The sequence below is a fragment of the Phaenicophaeus curvirostris genome, chromosome 19 (genome assembly GCF_032191515.1).
Source record: "Phaenicophaeus curvirostris isolate KB17595 chromosome 19, BPBGC_Pcur_1.0, whole genome shotgun sequence".
NCBI lineage: Eukaryota > Metazoa > Chordata > Aves > Cuculiformes > Cuculidae > Phaenicophaeus > Phaenicophaeus curvirostris.
The window spans coordinates 14,848,335-14,860,928 of record NC_091410.1 but is presented as its reverse complement, the minus strand read 5'-3'; the positions used below and the strand labels follow the sequence as shown (position 1 = coordinate 14,860,928).

Here is a 12,594-nt window from a genome sequence, read left to right as displayed (position 1 = left end):
CAGTGCCTCTCTCCGGGCAGGGCAGCCAGCGCTTCCAGCTGCAGCCAGCGACGGCAGCTCGATCCCCTCTGCCCTGGAGAAGCCAAGCGGAACCTGCTCTGGGAGTTGCAGGAGAAGATGAGCAGGGCTGGGGGAAAGATAAAAACTGCATCCAAACAGCACCACCAAACCAAACCTAGAAAGAAGGAGGGGGAAAAAAGAGAAGCCAAGAGGAAACTCTAACCTAGCAGGTTCACTTTTAAACTCAATGCTTTCAGCCTTGTCCTGGTCACATCTGGTGCTGCAGCAGAGACCTCCTACTTTGCTCAGCTTTCCTGTTCTGGCTCTGTTTGGACCCAGTGTGCTCAAGCAGCTCCATACGGGATACCTGTATCCGTACCATGTTCCAGGGCTGGAGACTTCCTACGAAACTCGTCGTAAGTCACACATGCGGTGGTGGGAGCTCAGTTCAGGACCATGTGCTCATGATACACCAAGACAGCCGAGCTCCACCTTCCTCATTAGAGGCCTTACCCAAAGCTCCCCAAAACCCCTGGAAGATGCACACTGGCACCAAGAGAAAAGTTGGTGCTTTGTAACGCAGGGATCAGAAAAACTGAGGTGAGGAATAACACTGAGGAGCATGGAAACAAAAAGGATTAGCATCAACTCTTCCAAACCCTTCTTCCTCCCTTAACACAAAGCCAGGCGCTCATTTGCTTCCAACACCGCCTGTGCTATCTGAAACCCTCGAGGAGCTCGTCTCCTTTACAGTCCTTGCTCCTCCCAAACAATCCTCTGTCTGCCAAAATTCCTTTCAGGCCCAGAGAGAGTGTGGAGGCTCACAAAGAGGATCTGAACCTCCTGCAGCACTGCAACAGCAGAGAGAAAACCATTGGATAATTGCTGGGCTAATCCAGACTAAGGCACCGTGAATGTAGGACAATAGTGAGATCCAACACCGCCCTCATCGAGATTTCGCATGCGTGGGGGTGTTCATACTGTGAAACTATGCCGGAGCACCCGCAGCAGAGGCCTGCGCAGGCGACCAACACCAGTGCGTCGGTCTGGTGTCAGACAGCATAAGCTGGGATGCGTTTCCATTAGCGGCCAGCCCGCGTGCAAAGCGCTGGCCGCTCTCAGAGGGCTCCCGGGGCAGAAGAACCTAACCCGGAGGAGGCAGCCCAGGCCCCGTCCAGACAGAACTCCAGCGTGGGATAGACTCTTTGCTTTATTACCAGCACTAACATTAGGGACGACTGGTTGAGAACTGTACAAAGGTTCTTAGCACTAGCCACCATCCACAGGATCCCACAGAGGCAAATCTAACCCAGAAACCTGCAAATAAAGATTGTTTGGTTGTGTTTTGCTACGTTCTTTTTTTAAACCAAGGCTGAAATTCCTGATAAGATTTCAGATATTGGGAATGAAATGCTCTTCTGCCACTAACATTTACTTTAGTCCTGCTCACCTTCTCTCAGCAGAGGATCACCCTGGCAAAGATATAATTTCCTAGGCACAAAAGTGCAATGGAATGCTGCAGGCTTCTGCCAGCACTTTTGTACCAACCGTGTCCTGCTGTTTCAGACAGGACTGCAGGAGGCCACGGGCCTCTTCAAGAAGGATCAGGTGGTCCTACTTTGGTTCACTTGTAGGCACACACCCCAAAAAGGGCAGTCTGAGTGACAGCAGTCCCCGATCCCAGCAGCTCCGAGGCTTCCCTTCACTGGGAGCTCCTGCTGGCACTGGCCTGTCTGGACACTGGGCAGGAAAAAGCTCTACTCACACACTTCAGGAAAAAAAATAGAATTAAAAACCATCAGCTTAGCTGTAAAGTTTAAGTCAGCGGTCTGAGCTAACACAAAGTTATCAGCAGCAAATCAGGGTGTGCTTCGCCACCAGAGTGCCCGCAGAGCGGCACCCAGAGAAACCCCCTGACCGCAGATGTAGACGCTGCCGATTCCATACTGCTCATCTATGGAAAACATTTCATAAACTGCTATTTTCCTCTGAAGCCCAAAGAGCCAGCCCATTGCATAAGAAAGGGAGCTGCCCATATTTAATCAGCTCTCTATATCCATTTCACCCTGATAAAATTTTATTGCAAGAGATGATATCAGACACAATTTAAGTAAGAAACCCATGACTCGATTTTCTTTTATTGAGCTGTGGTGTTCCAACTAAAATGAGTCAGTGGCGCCTGTCAGAACCTACTAACTCCAAGAGGATACTCCATAAAAATCCTACCAATGCACCTTCTGTTTAACATACCACTGCTGACAGAGAAAACCCACAAAGCGCAGCTCTGACATCATTCAGGAGTTTTCACTCTTAGAGCAATGAAGATATTCCAGAGTAAGAAAAATGTGGATTTAAAGAACAGTGTAGTTTCAAAATAATGAGGCCAGAATGGATATTCTGGAGCAGGTATTCGATTTCTCTGAATTGGCAATTCCCTGTAACACCCTAACACACCCCTTGGCAAATCAGCAGGGCTACTAGAGGCTTTCCAAGGTAACCTTCGGTGTTGCAAGGAGTTCAGCACATTGCCTACCTTGGGGCTTTTATTGCTTTGTGTCACCAATGGAGTCCAAACTCCTTCAGAGAAACCAGCATTCCTGCAGCATCCCACAAAATGCTGGCATCTCTTGAAAAGCAATCTTCCTGATAGAGAACACAGTCTTCGACTCTCAGGATCTCTTGGGATTTGGGAGAAAAAAAGTGAAATGAGCAATTTAACTTCCTAGGAGCTGTAGTTCCTCGTTCCCAGGACAGGGACAAGGCAACCAGACCCCTCTGCCAAGGGCCACAGGGCTCCAGCACCGGGTTCCAGCCTGCCCGAACCTCTGCAAGGAAGTGTTCAGCACCCTCCTCAGAAGAGCAGTAGTTTAGACAAGTCTGTTTCAATAAACAGTATGTTTTACTTACTGGCGGGTGTAAATAATACTGAAACAGAACCTCACACCAGTCCCTGTTGAATATCACAAAAATCCCAAACGCTTCCAACAACAATCTTGACAGTCTTCTTCGTGGTTTCAGCAAGTTCTGCCCAGGTTCTATGATTAACCCTCACCCATTACTGTGACTCACTACTACTGGAGATTTCCCTGCTTTCCATATTTAATGCTATTTTCCTCCATAACATCAGAGACCCAACAAAATCCTCACACTTTGTGCCAAGAGCAGCTTCGGCATCAGCCGTGCATCGCTTGACACAGAGTGTGGACATTTCTCTCAGTACCTCCCGACAGCCACCATCCTTGCCTGCCGTTCCACGCCCTCAGCCAGGTGCAGGTCTGCAAACCTTGACAAGATTAGAAAGCAGTTAAATCTCAAAGAAAATATATGGATCACTTTATAAAAACAAAAGGGCTGACCGCGAACGCGGGGAAGGAGAGAAGGATGAGGAAAAAGTGTCAGTAAGCTCACATCTGTCAAGAAGACAGACTTCCCATGCCTCAGTGTTTTCTTTATCACCTAAATAAATTGAACCATCAACTGGAAAAGGTCACTCGGCAGACAGTACTGCGTGATTCTAAAGCTGTTAGATCTCCCCCTCTCCATTAGGGCCTGACAATAATGTCAGTCTAAGGCCAAATAAAGAAAGTGAGAGCTGGAGAGACAGTGCAGATGCACGGAGTTGGGCTGGTTTGGTTGTGGGGTTTGGTTTTATTGTTAAGAGTTCATAACTCACGGAGTACCTTAGCTCCTCCGCCCTGCGCTACAGAAACAGGTAGGCAGCACTCACAAGTTTTCCTTTTTCTAGGCACCTGATCAATTTAGCAGGTGGAATTGAGCTAGAAGCTTCCAAAGAAACACTGAAGGACAGCGTGGATTCCAGAAGCTATACGAGAGAGCGTGAGATGACAGCGAACAGAGGGTGACACACCAAGGACTACAGTGATTCACAGCAACCCGAGTGCCTCTGTAACTCCATTTCTGGGCTTCGAAACAGATCATGGGGTAGACAACAATGCAAGTAACTCAATTCAGCCACGAGGAAAGAGCTATGTGCTGCCCATGCTTTACAGATAAGAATTCCGAGCGTCTGCAAAAGCCCACGCTAAAAATAACACGTGTTGGCAACCATCAGAAATGATTGGGACATGTTTCAATTGAAAGAAAACTGTCAGACACAAACATTGTGTCTTGTCTGCACTGAAAAACTAAGGAAAGCCAAAGAGATTCTGAAGCCCAGTGCCAGCCCGGCACAGGATAACAGCCTTGCACCAGCCTGGGCAAAACACTGCTTGGTTCCTGCAGCTGTCGCAAAAACGGCTTTGTTTGTGAGAGGTACCGTGCTGTAGTTACATACCTCACCAGTGTTCTGCCTCAACAAGGGAAGAAAATAGAGGCTTTCACCTCAGTGTTAACTCGATAAAATGAACACCTATCACATTTTTGAACAGACGAGACACAAGCTCCGCTGAGTTCCCAACCACATTAATGGCTGCAGGTGCCAGAGGAAGCGCTGCTGTATTCCCTCGATCCAGGCATTCCCGAGGCCCCGGCACACATCGAGTCATGTCATGCAGATCCGAGGAACAAAACAATTTGAGTCATTTTTTATCAGTGTGCTCTCTTCAAAAAACATAAACCTGTCATGTCAGTGGTCCATGAAATGCATGTGACTGAGAAAAAACAATAAAATCCATTTTAAACCCAAATGTTTGTTTACCCAGAGCTTTCGCCTTCTGAATTAAACCAACCTAAGCACAGGCACATGCCAACATTTAACTGCACTGCCCTTCAGAGATGTTTCCTTAAAAGCCATCCAGCAAGACGCAGAACTCTACAGAAAGCCTTGAGCTGACATTTCCTTGAGTTTGATCTCTTTTTTTCCCCAAGGCCATGAATATGCATTACCTGGCCTGACCTCAACATTAACCAAGCATTGAGACAGTTCATGCAATGTTTTAAACACCCAGCCCATTTTCCCAAGTTTAAATGACACATCCTCAGTTCCACAGTGCTGGCTTACGCAAACCACACAGCTGTGCCCGAAGCACATCCCCATTTTCAAACACAGATCACCCCAACTGGGACAACCCTGACCACTCTCTGGGCTGGTTTTGGCTCTACAGACCACAGAGCTGCCACTAATCCTTCCCCACAGAACCTGGGTAAGGGCTGAGCCTACAAAAGCAGGATCGCATCAAAATGATTATCTTCCAGGAACACATGGGTTGAGGCTGTTTCAGTGAAAACACTGGAACTCTCCGAATCTGGAGGGCTGCACACCGCTGATGGTTATACCTGGATTAATTGTCAGCACAGTGTATCAACATGTGCTTAAATCTGAGCAGCTGAATATTTCACTGCTAATTACTTGGCAAAAACACCCATCCATGGTCTCGTCCGTTGCGATCATTTGCTCAGGTTATATTCAGGTAAGCTTTCTACCTTATACTAACGGGATCAGGCAGATAATGATGCTTCATCCTCACGTTAGTGTTCACAGCCCCGACATGTGGGGAATGTCTGCAGTGAGACAGAGTTCAGACAGACTGAACACATCAGGTTTGCTGCACTGGACTGCAGTGAATCACACACCGATGTCCTGTGTGTAAATATTACACTGCCGGCTTCCAGGGAAGTTCTTCTAGACCATGCACCTCTCATCATTGAGTCAGTCACTAATGAGGCCTTCTCGGGGCCAGAACTGTGGGAACACCAGCGATGGCTGAGAGCAGGGCTGGGCTGCTGCAAAACCTGTGCTACTCACTCTGCTGGTTCCCAGAAACAAAACATCCCACGTGCAAGAATTCATAAAGGCTAACTCAGAAAAAGTGCTATTTCCATACAAGCCATTACTCAGCTTGGGGTTTCAGTTACAGATTTGTATCAGCATTTTGAGGCAGCTCACCTTCAAAATCTCACCTCATGAGCGGTGCTGCAGAACTCAAGCGCAGTGGCCGTCCTGACCACACCACAGTTCCAAGACATCGCATGGCCTGTTTGAAGGTCTAGACCTACACTGGACCGAAACCAGGACCAAAACTCCCCAAGAAGTGTTGGATCTATGGTGCTCTCATCCAAACCACACTTGAGAAGGAAATGGCATCTGCTGCTGCTCAGGCTCAGCACCACCCGGGTCTGCAGCAGGCCCTCTGGAATGGCTCACATTTGTGAGCAGACACCTCTGCTGTGAGTCTGGAACAAAACACAGCCACTACTCAACAAGCACGAACCTGCATCCCTAACATGAGTGCCAGCACCAAGATAAAAGCCAGCTCTTACGGGTTGATTTTGAAGGATCAATGTTAGCTGTTCAATCGATTTCATTTTCTGTTCTGCGCTCACATCAGACTTCATCCACGTCAGCAGGCACCTCTCCAGATAACAGTCCTACAGACAGACCAGTCCAAAGCGGCACCCAGACACGACCCCGTACCTGCACTCTGAACAGGCACACTGACATCAAGCCATACTAAGCTCCCCATCAAGGGGAAAGCTGTCAAACCCCATCCTACACAACTTCTCATCTTCCATTTTGGCTAATCAATACACGGTTAAATCTAGTGGCACTCTCAAGATGTTTTAAATGTGCAAACATTTTGTGGTTGTTGCTCTGAAGCTGCACGATTTCGCCGAGGCATCTGCTGTTTTATTTCTGCCGTGACGGCAACAGTCAAGCGCTATGGATGAGAGCTCACAGCCTACTGAAAATCAGAAGAGAAAAGTCACCTCTGAGCACACCGGGTGTGGACTGACAGCTGCTTTGTGAACTGCGGTGACACGCTGAACATGAAGGCTAACGAGTAAAACAATATTGATTTTAATCAATTCAGATTTTTGTAGATATCCACACGGTACAGTTTCAAGAAACCATTTCCCTTTCCGTATGTGCATGGCTTTTTACTAATCTAAAGAAACTATAGGCATACGATGATAAAAAGCAATCCAATCTTTATCCCTTCACTGTAACCAACAGTACCATCATTCTTAATAAGTCAGTATGCTCTACTGAAATGCATTTGCCATTTTTGACCAGCAGATAGTTAAGGGCAGCCTCAGACTTTCCTTTTCTGACCACAAACTTGGCCCAAGTTTCTCTTCTGCCAGTGTTCTGACAATTATATTCAATTAAACGTCTCCAACTTTGAACAAGAGTTGAGAATCAGACATCTCGGTGAGCTACCTCTTCCATCATCGTTCTTGCACTTCAGCACTTAGAACCAAAATATCGCTTTCAAAGAAAACCCAGAACTCAGGTTCTAGTTGTAACACCAACCTACGCTTGGGCGAATGCTCTGTAGGGTGAAGGTGCACAAGGCAGCGGGCAGCCTGTCACAAAGCTAAGAGGAGAAGAAGCTGTTAGCATTCATTTTAAGGGAATATTCGCTCCAACTGATATTTCCAATGTCAAACTGGCATTACCTGCATCAAGCACTGATCAGAATACACAGGGCAGAGATCGCTGAGGAAATTGCCACACGCATCCAAACTGGCTGTCACACCAGGAGGAGTCTGAGAAGGCACAAGCTTCAGCAGCTCCCTGCACACCCCTTAGGTGAGGGTCTGCAGTCTGAGTGCCCCGATGCACAAGGCAGGCTCTCTCTCATTAATGTAGAGAAAATTGGGCCCATCTCTCACACTGCAGGCTCTCAACACCACCCTGCGAAGAACCATAAAATCCAGAGCGCTGTTTTTCAGCCTGTGTTTGGTGACAGGCACATGCTGCAGAGGCAGCCCGTCCTGTTCACACTCCAGTACTTTATATTCCCAGCTTCCTGTAACCATTCACACTTCCCAGTAACAGTTTGTGGTGGACCCATACCCAGTGAAGTTCACACAGACATAAAAGACCCACTCACACTCTCCCGAGGAGCTGACACCAACAGGCAGAGAGGCAGCAGACCACGGGAAAAGCCCTCGCGCGCAGCACTGACTCGCCCTGTGCTCCCCTAACTCCTCCAAGGGTATTACTGAACCGAAACCTAACAAGGCAAGGGAGTTTTGGTGGAGGTGGTTTTGTTTTCTGGGCTGTTTGTGGGGGATCGTTTGTTTGTTTGGGATTGGCTTTTTTATTGTCTAAACAACAGGGCTAGTTTCTATTCTCATACAAGTCTGTATCAGGTCACAGTTTTAAGGGTCGTCATCAGTAAAACCAAAGCAGAATCAGGGCAACAGTTTGTTGTTTTAAGAGTTCTGATGGTTTAAAAAGAACACTGAAGGTTTCTAAAAGCAGTTTCAAAAGCCTAAGCGTGTTTGGAAGGTCATGAGGATGACCCAGTTCAAGCACATCGCAAGCACAGTGTGGCAGAAAATGCAGATGGACACTTAGGGTCCCAGAAGAGCGAGCCACGGACAGAAAAGCAACGAGCCCGGAACGTGTCAGCTACACGAATTTCTGGGTTTCCACACCAGCCAGCCTGCGCACTCGAGATCAGCCGCACTGTGCTCACCCCGCCAGCGATAAGACACTGCCCACTGATAAGAAGATAAGGATTACTCTCTGCTACTACCAATCCTGTAAGGCACGCTTGTGAGTAAGAATTTAAACATAAAATTTTGAGATAAATAAGACTGCGTGTGCACATTCTTCGTCGAAATCCAAGTCCACATATGATCTCACCCTCTTTAATCCTTCTTCACCTGCATTGCTATCACTGCCCTCAGAGTTCCTGAATCACCACTGGACAAGACTCCACTCAAAAACGTGCAGATACAGAAGTGCCTTGGATATAGAAGTAATTTGAGCTACCACCAAAGCACTGTACCCACCCAATTTCCATCCGCACTTCAAATGTCCGTCACTCAGGTGCTCCAGGCCATTTTCTTCTGAATGCCTGGCACTGAAATGGCTGCGAGATAAAGCCTGGGTGAGCGCGAGCCAGCAGGCACTGAGACGACAACACAGCTGACCACGCAGGTGCAGTTCGAGAGCTACCTGCAGGTACCAATCCTTCAGGAGCTCACCACAACTCCTCCCCGCCATGTCAAAGGGAAAACAAGTTTTTGTATGTTCCACTGCAAACATATTTGCACAAATGGCCAAGTGGATCTTGCTATAGGACAGAGACGGACAGGACACACTCCTAGGCATCTCAATCCAGAGCTCCAGTGAGGGTGTAGCCAGCGGGGACACGGAAATGTGACGATTGTTTGCAGAGCAGTTGCTCCTATTTAAGATGGGCACACTCAAGAGAATTGCCTTGAGCGGCAATGATTTGGTTTGTGCCCCACAAATTACTGTCCCAATGATTTTATCACCCACATCAGAATATTTTAACACCACTTTTAAGCGTGTGTATTTGGAACAGGCTAGAATGAAGGCACTCTTTGGGTTTTTATTAAACAAGTTAATTTATCTGCACCTGAACACTTATTTGCTCTCCTACAGAGCTATTAAAGTGTCTGACTTTCAGGTGAGCACGCAGTGAACAAAGGACTCCTCTACTTCCACTTATCTGAATTCTGCCAGATCGATAAACACCGAGTGGAGGAAACAATCTTTACAATCCGCAATTAAAGACTCCAGTCTGAGTGAAAACCAATGAAGATGGCAGAGACGAACGGACAGACTGTACCAAACCAAAACTGTGCCGCAGCACCCATGTCTGTGACTCCAGGTAACAATCGCCTGCTTTCAGTTTCTCTGATTTCAGCCTCTCCCCACACCTGCAGAGAACACATGAAAGGCAGAGACACACACAATAACCGTGCTGGCGAGAGCCAAGGAACGGAGCGAAGCCAATACTCAGCAGAGGCTTGACAGCATCCCCATGTGAAACCTACACCCCATGACAAGTGATACGCTTACCCCAGCACAGCGCATCGCCCAGAGCACAGGGATGCCTCGCAGGTGCCCAGAAACGAGCCTGTCATCCCATCTGCTCTGAGGAACACCCTGACCTCACCCTACAGGAGCTGTGGGATCGCAAGGAACAGCCACTTGCAGCAGCCTCTAATTCAGCAGCCCCGAGGGAACACGACAGCAGTTGTGGAGCGTTTTGTTACTCACTCAAGTTCTACAAACGGAATACCCAATCCCCAGAGGAAACGTGCCACTCATCATTAAACAGCAGAGTTCGGTGTGCATCGGAGTGACTCGCTCTCCAGGAGCACCCAGCTGCATGCTGCCACCGCCACTGAGAATGCAGCCAAAGGAGTTCCAGGCTCTTCATCTGCTACCAGACAGTGCAAAAGGTGAGAGACAGCATCACTAATTCCAGTTTTTTCAGATTTTCCTTTGCTGTCTATCTAGAACAAACATAAAGGCTGCCTGACAGGATCTGGAACTGCAATTCAAAGCACCTAGAAGTCTTAAGCAGATAATACCAGGAGTTTCGACATCAATGCTAATACGGCAACTGGAGCATTTCCTAACAAATACAACCAGAACTTCCCAAGACAGAGATCCCCAGCACCAGATTGCCTGTCCCTAAGGAACAGCAAAATATGCAGATAATTAAGCTTACTTGAGTTTACAACTTGCAACCTTCATGTCATTTTGTGGAAACAAACTATATTTAAGGGGAAAAAAGGAAGAAAATATTTACTTTTTGACAACACACAATTTGTTCACACAGAGGACCACCAAATCAGTTCCCATATGTTATCGGGAGGAGGTTTAGAGCGTGATGTGAACCAGTGTTCAAATCCAAGACTCTCAAAGTATGGCTCGCATCCCGCTGTCAGTGCTGCAGCCCCCAAACTCATCTTTCACTAGTGGTTATTCAGCTTCTCTGCAACTGTTTGCACTGAAGTATTTTTAGCATTCATCTGAAAACACATGTTTTGCTCTCTGGAAAGAAACTAATTGCACGACCACCTTTGTTCCATACTCTCCCACTATCTTCCTCTGTACTTTTCCTTATTCTCCTCCTCCTTCTCCAATTTCTTGAACTACTTCTTCCACTGTTTCTTTCCTAATCCTTGATCACCCTCATTTCCATGCTCATGCCTAGCCATGTTATCACTCTCTTCTTCCTCTCTCCAGCATAATTACAATCTCTCTACCTCATCTCCTCGCCACCTGGGTTTTCCCTCTCTAGCTTTTCATCCATTGCTTCCCCTTTCTCTGGCATCTCTCTGCGGCTAAGGGTGGCTCCTGTGTGCTCCCTGCCACCGCAGAGGTCCTAGCAGGCTTGTTCCTCCAGTTGCTCCTACAAGGTGGTCACACTTTTAACTGCAGACACCACCAGCAATAAAGTCACCTTTGAGGTGGTGGCTCGCCACCTCCCTGGAGAACTCGATGGGATTTCCACAGCGGGCAGAAACCCAGGAGCCCTCATTCTGTCATAGCCTCAGTATTCCAAACAGCCTGAAGGAATTAAAACAGCCTGCGAGCCCTGTCACAGGCAGTACAGATCCACGCCTGTGCATCCCGTGTCTCAAGGTGTAAGCACAGGGAAGAAGCGGATCGCCAACTTCGTGAAAGTACAGAGTAGAGCACACAGGCAGCGCTCCAACCCCGCTGCCCTCACTGGGTGGGGGCACACACACAAGGAGAGAGAGTGACAATTAGCGTGACACTTTTCTGTATGCAGAAAACACCCCAACGCAACAAGGGCAGACCGCTCGACACACACATGCTGCTCAGGAGAGACAGTCCCAAACTTTTTATGTTCAGGAAGACAAGGAACACCTGAACCGTCCCCACAATTCACGTCCCCATCCTCACAGACCCTGCTCGCTCCCTCGGCCCCGTTATCCTGACGGCAGGAGGAACTGCGGATACCGCCGTGAACACACCCTCCAGCCCGAGCACCTCTCCCAGGCCCAGGGCACCCAGCGCATCCCCGGGACGAGGCGCCGGGACGCGGTTCTGCAGCCGGGGCCGGGGCCCGGCGGCAAAGCGCCCCGGCCGAGCGGAGGCCGCGCTCCCCGCCGGGGGAGCCGCCCGGGACTCCCGGGGAACGTGCCCTGCGGGGATGGCTCTCGCAGGGCCCTGCGGAGCGGCCCGGGACCCCCGCCTGGCGACACCGGGGCTGCTCCCCCCGCACGAAGGGGACGTGGACCCGGCCCCCCCTCGCGGGGGACACGGACTCGGAGCCCCTGGGGTCGGTCCCCCCCGAAGGCGCGGGGACCGGGGCTCCCCCCCCCACCCCCGACACACGGGCCCTGCCCCCTCGGTGCTGCCCCCCCCCCCCGCCCCGGACACACGGCCCGAGCCCCCCGGGGCTCCCCCCCCGGCCCGGGCCCCCCGGCCCCGCCCCCCCGGCCCCGCGGCCCCGCGCGTGCCGCTCGCTGACGTCAGGCGCTGCCGGCGCGCGGGCGGCGGGGAGGCTCCCGCTACGTACGTGTAGTGCTGCGGCTTCTCGGGCTGCGCCTGCAGCGCGCTGGCGGCGCCGGCGGGGCCTGCCGCGGCGGGTCCTCCCGCCGCCGGGCCCTTGGACATCGCCGCCGCCCGCCGCGCCCGCCGCCGCCGGGGGGACCTTTATTATTCACTCTGCGCGGTCCGCACGGAGGGCGCCGGGCGCAGGCGCCGCCGCCGCCGTCACCGCCCCGGCGCGCGGGGTGCGGCGGGAGTTGTAGTCCGGCCCCGCGCCCGCGCCCCGCCGGCCCGCGGCGCGCCGGGCGGCGGCTTCCGGGCGGCGGGGACTACGGCTCCCAGAGGCCACCGCGCGGCGCCGCTGGCCGCGCTTCCGGTCGCGCGCGGGGGGCGAC

General features: G+C 50.5%; 1 protein-coding gene across 4 annotated transcripts in view; it reads right to left on the bottom strand.

The window, feature by feature from the left end:
* Window positions 1-12,391, bottom strand: part of UNK (unk zinc finger) — a 40,316-nt gene extending 27,925 nt beyond the window's left edge. For 2 of the 4 annotated variants that reach the window (XM_069872523.1, XM_069872525.1), the window contains exon 1: window positions 12,228-12,391. In XM_069872523.1, coding sequence (XP_069728624.1) covers window positions 12,228-12,325 — 98 coding nt within the window. In that variant the 5' untranslated portion in view covers window positions 12,326-12,391. The remainder of the gene's footprint in view (window positions 1-12,227) is intronic. The other 2 variants (XM_069872521.1, XM_069872522.1) reach the window with 1 other exon arrangement.
* Between the last annotated feature and the right edge of the window lie 203 nt (window positions 12,392-12,594).